The sequence below is a fragment of the Pan paniscus genome, chromosome 8 (assembly GCF_029289425.2).
Source record: "Pan paniscus chromosome 8, NHGRI_mPanPan1-v2.0_pri, whole genome shotgun sequence".
Taxonomy (NCBI): Eukaryota; Metazoa; Chordata; class Mammalia; order Primates; family Hominidae; genus Pan; species Pan paniscus.
The window spans coordinates 103,958,840-103,974,379 of NC_073257.2; the positions used below are offsets into that span (position 1 = coordinate 103,958,840).

Genomic DNA, 15,540 nt, shown 5'->3' on the forward strand with positions numbered 1-15,540 from the left:
GACGGAATCTTGCTCCGTCACCCAGGCTGGAGTGCAGTGGCGCGATCTTGGCTCACTGCAAGCTCTGCCTCCCAGGTTCACGCCATTCTCCTGCCTCAGCCTCCCGCATAGCTGGGACTACAGGTGCCCGCCACCATGCCCGGTTAATTTTTTGTATTTTTCATAGAGACTGGGTTTCACTGTGTTAGCCAGGATGGTCTCCATCTCCTGACCTCATGATCTGCCCGCCTTGGCCTCCCAAAGTGCTGGGATTACAGGCATGAGCCACCGCACCCAGCCTAATTAAAAAAAATTTTTTTTGTAGACATGAGGTCTCCCTATGTTGCCCAGGTTGGTCTCGAATTCCTGGGCTCAAGCGATCCTCCCACATCAGCCTCTCAACGTGCTGGGATGACAGGCATGAACTATCACACCTGGCTAATACTTAGTATTTTCTAAGTGTGTCATGTATGAACCCATTTCTTCCTTATGACAATTCTGTAAATACAGGTTCATGATCTATTATTTACAATTCTGAAATTGAAAATGGTCTGAAAACCACACTTTTAAAAACTCACCTATAGTCCCAGCTACTCATGAGGCTGAGATGGGAGGACTGCTTGAGCCCAGGAGTTCAAGACCAGCCTTGGAAACAGCAAAATGCCATCTCAAAATATATATATTTGGCAGCAAATCCTGGCCTGAACTGGCATATGCCTATCTATAGTCTTTTACTTATTCCTCTTAGTATGGTTAGTCATACATTTTGCTGCAGCTCTATAAATATATTTGATTATAGAGTACTGCCCTACAAGCTGTTGGGATGCTGCATAATACAAGGTATATTCATTGGATTTCTTTTCAAAACCTAAATAATTCTTAACTCAGAAAAAAATCTGGCAGGGGTAATGAACTGGTATAGATAACGGTGGTGAACTGGTACTATTATTATCCCCGTTTCACAGCTGAATAAATTGAGACTAGAAGTTGCCACTTACTCAAGTTTCCATTGTTAACAAAAACAGTAAGCAATGTAGTTAATAATATTTTTGAGGGCTTCTCGTGGCAGTCACTTGGTTAAATGTTTTATGTGCATTAATTTAATCATCACCACAACCCTATGAGTACTATTATTATCCTCATTTCCCAGATGAAGCTTAGAGAGGTTCTAAAATTCCCCCTGGAGACACTGCGATTCAGTGTGGTGAGAAAGGATTTAAAAACAAGCCGGTCCAATATCAATATATTTGATTATTACACTATCCTTTACAAATCTACACCACCAGTCCTTTCCTCTCTTCTAATGCCATTTAGACTATATACCCAATTATCTGATAATAAAAAGATTTAAAAAATATAACTAAGATCATTTTACTCACTTGCTTAAAACTCTATGACTTTCTACTTCATATGGAGCAAAGTCCAAATTCCTTACGATGATCCCTTTCTACTTCTCCCATCTCATTTCCCAACAGAGCAGAGTTCTCTTACGCCTTTGCACTACGTATACCCTCTTCCTGGAAGGCTCCCAGATTGTCACACATTTAGCTACCTCTTGTCATTTAGGGCTCAGCTTAAGCTAATCCTGTTTTTCCCTGATTTACCCAGTAAGAGTAGGTCTTTAATCATACCATTAATTCCATCATTCTCTTTACATAGCACATAAATATATTTTCAATGTTTATCTATTTTCTTTTTTCCTTTCCTTTTAATGTAAATTCAACCAGAGTAGGCACCTTGTCTGTTCTGGTTTCTTCAGAAGTTCCAGTCTCTCATATGGTAGGTGCTTAATTTTGGCTAAATGATTGCTGTACACGATCAGTAAAAAGTATCTGCTTGTTATTGAATGGTGGGAGATAAACTGATGAGGCAAGTAGGTGACTAAAGTGAAAATGTAAAGATATCTTGAACATCAACTTGATTATATTTTAATAGCATAAACACCGCCAAGCAGAGTTTCTGATACAGAGAGGTGACAAACATTTGTTGAATGACTGGACAATAAATATTATTACTAGCTTGAATCTTGAGGCAAATTACTTAACCTTTCTGAGCTTAGTTTCCTTGTCTATGAAGATTAAAACTAACTTTTCAAGGCTTCCCTACAAATTATATGGATAATGCATGTCATGTGCCCAGCACACAGCAGGTACTTGTTAGTTTCTTTCTCTTTACATACATATATACTACTTTATGGTTTACAAAGTTCTTGTAAGCTCTTCTAGATTCATGACCTCATTTTATTCCCACAATCTTCTGCAGTACTTCTCATTAGCCTCATTTTACAGATGAAAAACAGACTCAAGGATTGAGACATAGCCTCTTCAGGTAATGAGAAGCCAATGGACATGCTTTATAAGCATAGGAGCGACATGATAAAAAGCAGTGAGGTTTTTTGAAGATTAATCTGTTGGCCTATAAAATGGGCTGAACTGAAAATTGGAGAAATATTATTTTGACTACTAGCATAAAAATCAAGTTTAAGGGCCGGGCGCAGTGGCTCACACCTGTAATCCCAGCACTTTGGGAGGCCGAGGCCGGCAGATCACTTGAGGCCAGGAGCAGGAGACAAGCCTGGCCAACATGGCGAAACCCCGTCTCTACTAAAAAATACAAAAAATTGGCCGGGCGTGGGGCCCGTGTGCCTCCCAGCTACTCGGGAGGTTGAGGCACATTTAGAATCGCTTGAACCCGGTAAGCGCAGGTTGGCAGTGAGCCGAGATCGCGCCACTGCACTCTAGCCTGGGCGACAGAGCGAAACTCGGTCAAAAAAAAAAAAAAAAAATCAAGTGTCAGATGATAAGGGCCTGGCAGAAGTGTTTAAAAGCCTAATGAACTTAAAAATATTGAAAAGCCAGATAAGTCCACCAAAGGAACAAAAATTTAAAAATGGTAGTTTTCAAATCTGGCTGGCTGAGAAAATGATGGTACAAACAACATAAACAATTGAGAAATCAAACTTGGCAAAATCGTTGGTCAGAAGACCTTCTCTCCAATACCTAGGCAGAACTTCTGGCAAATAATGACAAACATCTGAGCCATTTCTTCAGTGTCATAGCGACTTTTTGCTTTCACTCCTCCCACTGGCTTCACCACCTGGACAAGAGTATGTTAAGGTCCTTCTGATCTTGCTTCCTAGATGCAGTACGGTGGGAAGCAGAATCTGGGTAGTGTGGAATTAGAAACCAAGCTTTCGAAGTTCCAGGACTTGGACTAAATTGCCTTTTTCCTTCTCTGTCAAATAAGGGGACCCTTACTTCACCTCTTTCCCTAGTTTTAAGACTAGACACCCTCTCCACATCAGCACAAAGCGCTTTTATTTAGGCGCGTGCCACCAAACCGAAAGCGCTCGCGCCGAGCTAAGCTCCTGTCGGTGAGCTTACGTCACTTCCGGCGCGCTGACGCTCAGTTGTGCGTGCCGACGCCCGCGTCAGCAAAGAGCGGAGCTGAGGGTACCCGGTTTGAAGTCGTGCGGGTCGGAGGACTGCCGCCTCCGCTACCGTCTTGGACCCCTGCTTACCGGCCGCCGCGGGGACGAGCTTGGGTAGGCGGCAGGGCAGATGCCCGAGGGCCTGCGCTGGAACGCCCCACGCCGCACCGGCCGCACCCCTGTGCTCCGCGGCCTGGGCCTGCGCCGCTCAGCTCTCTGGAAACTAGCGCCTCAGCTGCGCGGCGCGTAGGTCGCGGGGAGCCCCGAACCGCCGGCGCCCGGCCATGGCGGTCTCCAGGTGGGTCTTGCTCCTGACGAGCAAACTGGAAGGCGATTCAGGGAAGGCATGGTCTCCTCTTAGAGCCCCCACTCCTAGAGAAGAGCGGTTCTCATTGTCACTGGGCTCTGGAGCTTTCTTCAGTAGACTTCGGAGTTCGCCCCGTGGTCGGCGGGGGTTTGGGCTCGGGTTACTCCTGGGTAAATCGGTTCAATAATGCCTTTTTCTTGTTAATAGACCCCTTGGCACGTTAGAGCTGTTTTTTCTCTTTCCTCACCATGTTTCTGTTCTCTGGTTTCTCTTCCCTCTTTCGATTCTAGGGGAGTCTCTTATCTTTCTCAGTATTCTAAGGCTGGTCCCTAACCTCCATTTCATGGGAAAACTTGGTAGTTACTGTCGATGGAGGGGAAGCCTGAATTACTATTATCTAAGAGACCGTCTAATTATGTTACCAGTTTTAATTTACGTTTTTAGGGGTATGTTCTTTCCTGAGATGTTTTTTAAAATTAAGTATAATTTCTCCTTTTGTTTGGCAGTAAACATTCCAACGTCAGCGTTGTAACCTTAAGCCAATTATCGTATTAGCATCATTTTCCGTAACTAAGGCGTGGAAGATAAATCACAAATCTTATATTCTTTTGAAATACTGCCTGTCAACAGGAAAGCCCAGGAAAACTATAGAAAAACTAACGACATTTATTTGTATAGCTATAGGAGAAACATTACTTTTTCCTCCGGTATGATAGAATGGTTGGAAAGCTTTTGTAAGCGGAATTTGGTGACCCTCTGTACATGTAATTAAGGGATAGTTCCTCTGTGATAGTGATCGGATGGATTCACCAAGTTCCTTAGAGTTGATATGGTAACTTTTAATGAGAATTGGATTCTTTTACCATATAGACTGAAGGAATAAATGATGAAAACAAATAGTTTTCATTCTTTTTTATAATTAACTGAACACATTCTTTGAGCTTATTAAGTGCACAAGTTTTATCTGTTTTGCAAGGGAAAGGATAACCCATTCCTTACAGACTCCCTAGATGACTGATGAAGTAGTGTGTGGGAGAAGCCCATGGGAGTTGGGTGAAGGGGGTTGCTAGGTACCGTAGTATGGGGCATCTGATTTTTATTTTATAATCTATTCAATGTGAGGAAATTTTTTTAAAAATAAAACTGCCTTGAGAGAATACAAGTGACATTTTACATTTTTGCAAATATAGAAAGGTGTATCTTCTAATTTGTTACCTCCCATATAAATGCATGAATATATACATTGTAAATGCATTGATATGTAAACTTAATATAACATTTATCAGGTAATAGTGTTTAAGGAGATAGATGAGTGCTTCCTTTCTTAGAGCAACCTGTGTATTTTCACAGGATTGGATGTAGCTTTATAAAGACAAAATGAAAGTGTTTAAAAAGAACCTAATTTTCGGGCAACGCTAATCTCTTTTTTTTTTTTTTTTTTTTTTTTGAGAAGGAATCTGGCTCTGTAGCCCAGGCTGGAGTGCAGTGGCGAGATCTCGGCTCACTGCAAGCTCCGCCTCCCGGGTTCAGGCCATTCTCCTGCCTCAGCCTCCCAAGTAGCTGGGACCACAGGCGCCCGCCACCACGCCTGGCTAGTTTTTTGTATTTTTAGTAGAGACGGGTTTCACCGTGTTAGCCAGGATGGTCTCGATCTCCTTACCTCGTGATCCGCCCGCCTTGGCCTCCCAAAGTGCTGAGATTACAGGCGTGAGCCACTGCGCCCAGCCAACACTAATCTCTTTACGGAAGTTTAGGACAGTTAATATTTCTCAATGACTGAGTGGGTTTTGAAGGTACCGTCTTTTGTTCTGGATGTTGTGTTTCAAAGAGTAGCACTCTTTTTCTGTAGATTTTTTTCTTGTTCACTTTTTTAAAAGCGTGTCATGTTTTTATGAAAGAGCTATTTCTGTGCTTAGTTTCCTTGGGCTCAGTAGTAAGCCCAAGGAAAACATTTTGAGACACTTTGTGTGTTTTGGGGATAGTGTCAATTCTTGACTTTTTCACCTGTGGATTTCTTTGAATGGCAAATTTTAGTTTCAAGCTGGCCTTCTCCATGCACGAAGCACAGTTCTGTGCTAACTAAGCTTCCTTTCTCTCCTGTTGGTGCAGACTCATTTTAATACTATTTTATGTAAAATAGGTGGAAAATAGCCCAGGAGATAAAAATCATATGCTAAAATCAAATCTAAAATATTTTTTGCACTGTTTATTTCATATGCATAACTGAAGAGAAACTGTAATATTTTTAGGACATTTCCACCAGAATTTCCAACAGATGGGAAATAGTAAGTTAGTACCATTATTCCCTCAATTGTCTGGTCAAGAAATTTGAGAATATTCTTTGACTTCCCTTTTCCTCCCACACCCCATGTCCAGCCAGTTACCAAATCCAATCCTGTATATTCTGCCTTTCTAATCTTTCTCCAGCTGATCATTTTTCTTTCTATACCAGTTACCACAATCCTAGAACATGCCACCATCTCTAGTCCAAGACACCTTTAGAGAGACGCTTCCCTTTTGTCACTGTAAAGCTACATCCAATCTTTTGAAAATACACACTCAACCCTAGGAAAGGAAGTACTCATCCCCTTAAACATTGTATCACCTGATAAATCTCATATTAAGTTTATGTATCAATGTATTTGGTATTTGGACATGTTTAGTACAAGACAGGAGCCTCTCTCCTTTTCCTGCCTTCCATGGCATCTCATTCCAATCTGTTCTTCGCTTCAGTCATATTATTTACTGATTTGAAGATTTGAACATGAACATGGTCATCTTTCTAATTAATACCTTTAGTTGTTTCCTATTGCCTTAGGATAAAGTCCACATTCTCAAACAAACATATCTTACCAGGTCCTTTGTGATCTGGTTCCTGTGTCATCTTTTTAGATTCATCTTGTGTCAACTTCTCTGTACTTCCCCTTCACCTTCTTCTCTCTTCTATCCTCCACCCTCCCCAGAATTCATTTTCTTACCCCTACTGTTTATCTTTGGAACACTTCTTAGCCCCATCTCAGGTATGGCTAGTTCTGACTTTAGTGTGTTTTTTTGTTTGATTTTTTTTTTTTTTTTTTTTGAGACAGAGTTTTGCTCTTGTTGCCCACGCTGGAGTGCAATGGTGCGTTCTTGGCTCACCATAACCTCCACCTCCCGGGTTCAAACGATTCTCCTGCCTCAGCCTCCCTAGTAGCTGGGATTACAGGCATGCACCACCACACCCGGCTAATTTTGTATTTTTAGTGGAGATGGGGTTTCTCCATGTTGGTCAGGCTGGCCTCGAACTCCTGACTTCAGGCGATCCACCTGCCTTAATTTTTTGATCTAAGCTTATATATCACCTTGTTCAGGACATTTTCTCTGGTTTTACTTCATCTGAGCTATTTGCACCAATACGTATTCCTATCAGTCATAATATTTATATTTTGTAATTGGTTAATTTTTCTCTTACTTGCTAGATTAACATAAACTCTGAGAGAAGGAAATGTGTCTTTGATTTTTCCATGCTCAGAATGCCTGGCTCCTAGTGGGTGTTCAGTACATTTAAAAAAAAAATGAATGAATGATGTTGCTTCTTGCTTTGGTACCTTTTGAGTTGCCATATGAGTTGCCTCATAAAGCAAAATAATGGTATTCAAAGATATAACAATTATTATTTAAATTATTCACAAGAAACACTGAAAGCCTGTAACATATACTAATTTGTTTTTTTGCTGAGGTTGACTTTGTGGAAGCAAGTCAAGTAACTAGTGAATGACTAGCTGACTTTCCAGCATCCGCATCTTAGGGACAACATTGTTCTCTACTCCTACATTTGTAGGAGTATGATTTTACCGTAATTTGTGCATAGTAGACTATTTCCAGTGTTTTTCGGTGAGTACTTTTGAGTTTAACTGCCTTTTTTCTTTTTTTTTTTTTTTTTGCAGTAAGGAAAACTTTCACTATAGCTTTTTAATATTGGCCATTTTCTAATTTTAACAATCATCGGAATTTTTTTTCTTTTTAATGCTATCTCCTACAGGAAGGCAATTAGAATAATTTTTTGAAGTTTACAATATAGTAAATTCTGTGATAGCATGGCCATTTATAATGCAAAATTGATATGATGTATTTTATGTGGTCAAATTTTTTAGACCCTGCTTAATAGGCTTGGTTTTACTGTACTTTCAGTTGTAAGAATGTGGCAGATTATGAAATGCATGGCCAACTCTTGATCTGTAGCTGAGTTACATCTTGCAAAAATAACTTTGTTACTCTCTAAAATTGTAAATACAATCATAGCATTTGAAGTTCTCTGTCAAATCCAGTGAAATATCACTGGAAAATGATATGACTCTTTTAAACCCTTAGTAAAAGACCCAAAATCCAAATGTAGGAGTAGAGAACAATGTTGTCCTTAAGATGCGGATGCCGGAAAGTCAGCTAGTCATTCACTAGCTACTTGACTTGCTTCCACAAAGTCAACCTCAGCAAAAAACAAATTAGTGTATGTTACAGGCTTTCAGTGTTTCTTGTGAATAATTTAAATAATAAGTGTTATATTTTTGAACACCATTATTTTGCTTTATGGGGCTTTTTCTCATTATCATGTGTTACTTAGTTGGGATTTTGCCACCAACAGTAAAAGCAACCTTTGCGATCGCAGCACTGCACTCCAGCCTGGGCAACAGAGCAAGAATCCATCCCCCCCCCCCCCCGCCCCCCAAAAAAAGCAACCTGAGATGGATTTCTTTGGCATTTTTGTTTGTTTGTTTGTTTGTTTGTTTGTTTGTTTGTTTGTTTTTGGAGGCAGAGTCTCACTCTGTCCTCCAGGCTGGAAAGCTGGAGTGCAGTGGCACAATCACGGCCTCAAGTGATCCTCCCACCTCAGCCTCCCCAGTTGCTAGGACCACAGATGCATACCACCATGCCTGGCTAATTTTTTTTGTATATTTTGTAGAAGTGGGGTTTCATCATGTTGCCCAGGCTGGTTGCAAACTCCTGGGCTCCAGTGATCCACGTGGCTTTGCCCCTAAAGTGCTGGGATTACTGGTGTGAGCCACTGCACCTGGGTTAGGTTTATTCATTGGTGGGGAATCTGTAGCTGTGTTGGGAACCATGACTTAATACAATTTTTTAAACAGCTTGTTTTTGCTACCTTTGCCTGTTTATGCCACAATTAATGGAACTGATCATTGTATATTGGCTAGTTAATAGGAACATAGTTTTTCCTTAATCAGCTAGAGAAAGTTTCAGAAATATATAGTTTTCCCTCAGCGATCTGTGCTGTAAAGGTCATGTCTAAAATGTCTAGACAGTACTTATGACTGTTTTAAAAGCCATACCTTAGATTTCTCACATATCTTTGCATTTGAAAATGTTACAGTGTTCAGAAAGGGTTCAGAAAAAACAAAAACACATCCTCTTGTGGAAGAAACAAATTGCTACATATAGTAGACCTTTGCTCAATTTTGTTAATTTTCTCTTTTCACTGTTGATACTTCAGAGCAACATTGTTTCAACAGGCCTATTCTGTCAAATAAAAGGAAGTTTCTTGATGTAGGGGACGTTCAGTGGGTCCTGGACAGGAAAATGTTAATGTAGAAAAAACTACCTTAATTACCAATAAAGGACAACACAGGTTTTCTAGGCCTATTCCTCCCTGTTAATTTATTTTTAATAATTTTTTTTTTAATAGAGATGGGGTCTCTCTGTGTTGGCCAGGGTGGTCTTAAACTCCTGCCTCAAGCATTCCTCCCGCATTGGCCTCCCAAATGCTGGGATTACAAGCATGAGCCACCTCACCTGGCCCTTATTGTTAATTTCAATCCATTATAAGATGACAGAAGGAACTATTGTAAATTATAATTCATCAAATATCTCATACTTTAAAAATTTAGAGATAAACTAGAAAAAGTAGAAGAGGCATTAATCAAAGCTTTTCCATTTCAATCCCAATGGTAAATTCCTCCTTATTTCTTTGGCGTATTTCTCAAGGTACTAGTTTGAATTATTATTTTAAAAATTTTTCAATTGTGACACACACATAAAAATAGACTGTTCTAACCATTTAAAAATACACTTTAAAATGTATTATGAATTTTACATATTAATACATAATATGTATTAATAAGAAGTTTTAAAACCACCCATACTTCTGCTAAAGAACCTAGATTAGTATGTACTATGTTTTGTCATTAAGATAAAGTCATGCAAGAGGCTATAGGTTGTTCGATCAGGGATGGAGGGTAGAAAAAAATGTCTTGAAGGAAATAGCATAGCTTGGTTGTACATTTTCACCATTCTTCATTTAACCAATTTTACTGAGTGCTTTCTATGTTATAGGTGCTAGAGGTATAGCAGAGAAAAAAACTGTACTGTCCATTCTCATGGAGTTTATGGTCCAGGGTAGAGTGGGGTAACTTACCTAGCAAGCACCTGCCGTTACACCTGGCTTTGGTATGGTTTCACACCTTCATATTGATTCTTAGTGTTCTGTGTGATATCTTTATGTTTAAAACAACATAACATTAACATAGTTTCAAATTACCCACAACATGACCTAGAAAGTATATGTTTAAAAACACTAGAGAATTTGTTGGAAGTTGTTTCTTTTGACCTTAATGGTAATATGTGCACTGTACTAAGTTCCACGTATTAAGTACACACTGTACACTATACTAAGTAATGGTCATTATCTTTCCTTATTTCCTGAGTAACACAGAAAAGTAAACACTCAAATCATCTATATTTAAAATTTTACTGTACTTTTGCCACGTGTAAAAAATGTATAACTAAATGGCTACTCTTGACTGATCATGCTTTTTTAGTTAAGGCCACAAAGCTGTCTTTTTGAGGTATTCTGTCAGTTGACCTTTCCTAATTTATCAGAGAGGTTAAATTTATTTCGAAAATATCAGTGAGGCTTTTTGCCCCTCCCCTCCCGAGATGTTTTAGAGTGGAAATACAGTATGTATTTGTTTATTAACTATGACGTAGTAATCTAGGACATGTTTTATTGTTTAAAATGCATGACATTTCTTTCTGTTTATTTTTATGGCTTTACTGTTATGAATTAACATAATGCAAACATCTGGAGAGGAGAGGGGTTAGATTGCAACTGCTAGCATAACCTCTACTAACTTCTATGTACTCTTTCCTTTTTCTAGGCAGTCTTTAGAACAGTTGCCTGAAATCACAGGTTACATGAATCATATCTTGTTTAGCTATTTCTCGGAATTGACATCCAGATTGAAAATGGGCCAGATTTCTTATTCTCAATAAATTTATAACCAGTGGATATTACAAAATATAATTTTCTTATGTTTTACTTATCTTCTATAGTCTTTGGTACCTTCCATGCAACTTGACATCTGTTACCTGTGTCTCCTCCATCTGTCTGTCTATCCTTCAGAGAATGAAGAATGTTACTTTTTCCTGCTAGCTGTGTGCAACAGAAGTTTTAGCCAAAAGTAGTATGGGAGTAAGTACTGTGTTCCCTCAGTCAGCCCTCCTTTTAACTTTCCCTTCTCTTCTGACCATCTAGCTTCCTTCAGACCTCTCCCTCACCAAGGGCCCTGTCTACCCTCCAACATAATACTGACTCTGTCTCACGTTCTTTTCCTCTTCCCCACCAGTTCACTGTACCAGCCTTTTCCACTGTGGCCTGGCCCTGATGCTTACCCTGCTTGCCTCATAGCTGGCTATCCTGAGATAACAGGTCAGACTGCCCTCTTGTCAGATCTTTGTCTGCTCATCTCTTTGTTCTTCCTTTTATGTGGTGTCCAATCTGCTGTCCTGAAGAGAGGAATGGAGAACTACGAAAGTGGCTTTAAGTCAAGAGTATCAAAGAAGCATTCTTGTGTCTCCATCCTCTATTCAGGGAGGCAATTTTGGTTACCATCCAAAGTGGAAGAAGTAAGGATAAACAGCCTTGGAATGGATGAGAGAATGAGCTGATCTGCTACCCTCAGGGCATTTGGCTGGTGGGAGAGCAGAGGTGACCTGACATAGCATTGGGATAAAAGGATCTGCAAAAAGGAGAGGCAAGAGGAATTGTGTGGCTGTGGGACAGTATCAGCAATTAGGTTAGAGAGGAGTCTAAGGTCTTTGGGCAGGAGTTCTAAGTGAAGCTGGGTAGCAGAGGACCAAAGGAAAAGTTTAGGAAGGATGGAAATTATTGAAGGAATACAGTGCCTATTGCATGGCATTTTTCAGCTTGCTATTTGGTACAAGCGTAACTGCCTCATTCAGAATGCTGAAGTACTGCTGTGCTGATCTTCTCAGTTACTGAAACATTACATTACCAACTGGTTTTTTATGTAAAACTGCTGTCACAGATTAAGGATGTTTCTCAAAGGAAGCAGGAAAAAAAAAGGTAATATAAAATATTTTTTCTTTCCTTAAAGTTGGTTCTTAAACTTGTCCCCAAGAAACTTGAACTTTTCCTTAAGTATAGTTTTAGTTACAGTAAATGTCAACTACATAACAAATATTTGAATACTGTGCAAAGTGTTGTGCGAGACAAAAAGAATGATTGAAGGAGATGAAGCCTAATGAGGAAAATTAGACCTCATGTGACAAATTAATGTGAGAGATGCCACAAAAAAATATAATAAATACTTAAGTAGCTGTTCAAGATGAGAATTCATGTGGGTTTCAGAAAAGGAAGTAATCTCTGTTGCATAGTAGTTTGAAATGGTTTCAAGAAGGTGAAGAACTTCAGCTGAATCCTGTTGGATGGGAGCTAGCTGAACAGTTGAACAAAGAGAAAAATACTTTATTTGTTTGCTGTAGCACATTTTATTCTCTTGTTAGAGAAGCAAGCTCAGGCACACCCGAAGATCACCTCTTGGGTGTATCTGGTTAAATTCCAGGTGATATACCCATATTCTCAGCTGTGCCTCCCACCAACAGTTCCCAGTCTCACACATGGGGACATTATATCTGCACAGCTGCCTGCTGTTGCAGTGAGGCAGAGTATGTACCCACTGCAACCCCAACCAGTGACCATTCTGGGGATCTGGCAGAAACTGGCCAGGAAACCACCCCCTTGAGGAGGGGTGAGCCACTGTAACCCTAGCTTGAAGGGGTGTGAGAGACATTCTGAGTGGAGGAAACAGTATAGGCAAAATTGTGGCAACCAAAAATACCCACATTTGGGAGATACTTTTTGTTTTGGATTACTTTCTGGTAGGTAAGTGTGAGCCATTGAAAGTTTTAGAGTAAGGTAGTGATTTATTCAGGGGGCGTTTTAGGAAGTTAATCTGGCAATAGGATGACAAGGCAGTTGGGAGTGTGAAACTGGCACTCTCAGATGGCCTGGATTTGGGGAATATTTGTTCTGGATATAATTTAAACAAATAACAGTATACAGTTTCCTCAGGGAGAAACTGATGAGAGTTGAGCAGTCAAGGATTGAATATGAGTATTCTCCCGATATTCATATTAAGAGTATTAAGAATAGGAGAACTAAGGAAAGAAGAGTTTGGAGAACAGGGTAATATAATGTGCAACTTAGGAAGGAAAGTATTGTAAGAATGGGGTGCTTGCTGGTCGCAGCTGTCAAAGAAGAGTCAAGAAAAATTGACCTTGTAAAAAACTATTGGATTTGGAGCCTAAGAGTTCATTGGTGACCTTCAGGTGTGGTATTTTGGTATAGAAAGATGGAACCTTGATTTATATGGATTAAATTGTGTATGATGAGGAAATAATATTTTAAACACTTGTTCAAGATGCTTGGCAGTTAAAGTGTTCTAGAGAGTGGAGATCAAGCAGTTTATTTTCTCAGTAGAGAGAGAGCTCTGCATATTGGAAGAAGGGAATGGATTAGTAACACTGATTTGAGATATTGGAGAAAGGATGATTGAATAAGGATAGAAGGGGGATGGTATCAAGACAAAAGTAGGTCAAGAAACCATTTTTTCCCCTTTCTTGGTCCTACTATCTGTCTGACTGACTGTTCACCAATCCTATAGCAAAAGCCAGTGAATGAATGGGTAAAGGCAAGTGTTTAGATAGCCTTGAATGAGGAAGGAGAAATATGGTGTCAAAAGATTGGATATGTCTGTGTATAGTGTATGCGTAAAGTAAATTAATTTTAGAATGTCATTAGAAATTAACTGTGTTGTATTACTCTCTTTGTATGACTAGCTTCATAGTTTGAGGTCTTAGATTTAAGACTTTAATCTATTTTGATTTAATTTTTTTTTTTTAAGACACAGTCTCACTCTGTCACCCAAGCTGGAGTGCAGTGGTACAATCTCAGCTCATTACAACCTCTGCCTCCCGGGTTCAGAAGCAATTCTCCTGCCTCAGCCTCCCTAGTAGCCGGGACTACAGGTGGATGCCACTACACCTGGCTGATTTTTGTATTTTTAGTAGAGATGGGGTTTAACCATGATGGCCAGGCTGGTCTCGAACTCCTGACCTCAAGTGATCCTCCCACCTCCACCTCCCAAAGTGCTGGGATTACAGACATGACCACGCCCAGCTGAGTTTCCTCCCATTTTACTTCATGTATCACACTGCTGCCAGATTAATCTTCCTAAAGCATAGTTTCAGTTCCATTAGTTTCTTGACCCAAGACCTTCATGGTTGCAAGTTCATTGAAAGGTCTCCACGGTAGGGTTCCAGCTACTTCTGTAGCTGTATCTCCCAATCTTCTCTTAAGTGTACCCTGAATTGCAACCAAACTGTTATTCATTTCCCTAAATATACTCTCCCTTCTCTTATTGTTGTGTTCTTGTTTTCCTTCTTCCAGGTATTTCTTCCCCTTTCCCTTTCACCACCTAATCTCCACCAGTGTTAAAATTATTTTCTACCACTAAGATCCATCTCATACACCATTTATTTTATGAAGCCTTTTCAGTATTACATAGTTGGGGATATAATATTCGCTCCTTTCTTTCATAATCCTCAAAGCACTTTGTACTTTTTTTTCTGCCATGTATCTTATTGTACTTGACTTACCTGCTCCCTTCAACCCCAGTAGCAAGTTCCTTAAGAGTAGAGATTAGGCATCTCTTGTAGTCCTAGCATAGGTCACTTTTATTTTTATTTTTGCAATTTTAGAAAAAGTATTATTTTAATTGACAGATAATTGTACATTATTATGGGGGTACAGTGTGATATTTTCATACACATATACAATGTAATGATCATATTAGCATATTATTCACCTTAAACATTTATCATTTCTTTGTGTTGGGAACATTCAAAATGCCTCTCTTCTGGCTATTTGAAAATATGCAGTAAATTGTTGTTTAGTCACTCTGCAGTGCCACAGAACACTAGAACTTGTTTCTTCTATTTAGCTGTAAATAGACGGTTAACCAGCCTCCCCCATCCCTCTTGCTTTTCCTACCCTTCCCAGCTGCTAGTAACCACTTATTCCACTCTTGACTTCTATGAGATCGACTTTTTAGCTTCCATTTATGAGTGAGAATATGCGGCATTTATCTTTCTGTGTCTGGCTTATTTCACCATAATGTCCTTCCGGGGCTCATTTATGTTAGCGTAGGTCTTCATTCATAGCATCTGCTCAGTACGTTTATTGACTTAAACTTGTACATACGAGGAAAATCATTTCAGAATAACCATTGTATTTTTGTTATTTCAGGCTAGATCGCCTTTTTATTTTACTGGATACTGGCACTACTCCTGTTACAAGAAAAGCTGCTGCACAGCAACTTGGAGAAGTGGTGAAGCTTCATCCCCATGAACTAAATAATCTCCTGTCTAAAGTAAGAACTTTTTTTTTTCTTTTAGCATAATACAATTGTAGAGACTTATTCATGGATAGGAACACAAAAATAAAGGTAAACATCATCTTAATTTTTAAACA

The 15,540-nt window shown here is 39.6% G+C and overlaps 1 protein-coding gene across 3 annotated transcripts in view; it reads left to right on the forward strand.

The window, feature by feature from the left end:
* Positions 1-1,695: 1,695 nt before the first annotated feature.
* BTAF1 (B-TFIID TATA-box binding protein associated factor 1) overlaps positions 1,696-15,540 on the forward strand; it is a 108,082-nt gene continuing 94,237 nt past the window's right edge. Inside the window, exons 1-2 of one of the 3 annotated variants that reach the window (XM_003825359.4) lie at positions 1,696-3,707; positions 15,316-15,439. In XM_003825359.4, coding sequence (XP_003825407.1) covers positions 3,694-3,707; positions 15,316-15,439 — 138 coding nt within the window. In that variant the 5' untranslated portion in view covers positions 1,696-3,693. Of the gene's footprint in view, positions 3,708-11,390; positions 11,416-15,315; positions 15,440-15,540 lie in introns of those variants that run through there. The other 2 variants (XM_034931087.3, XM_055093132.2) reach the window with 2 other exon arrangements.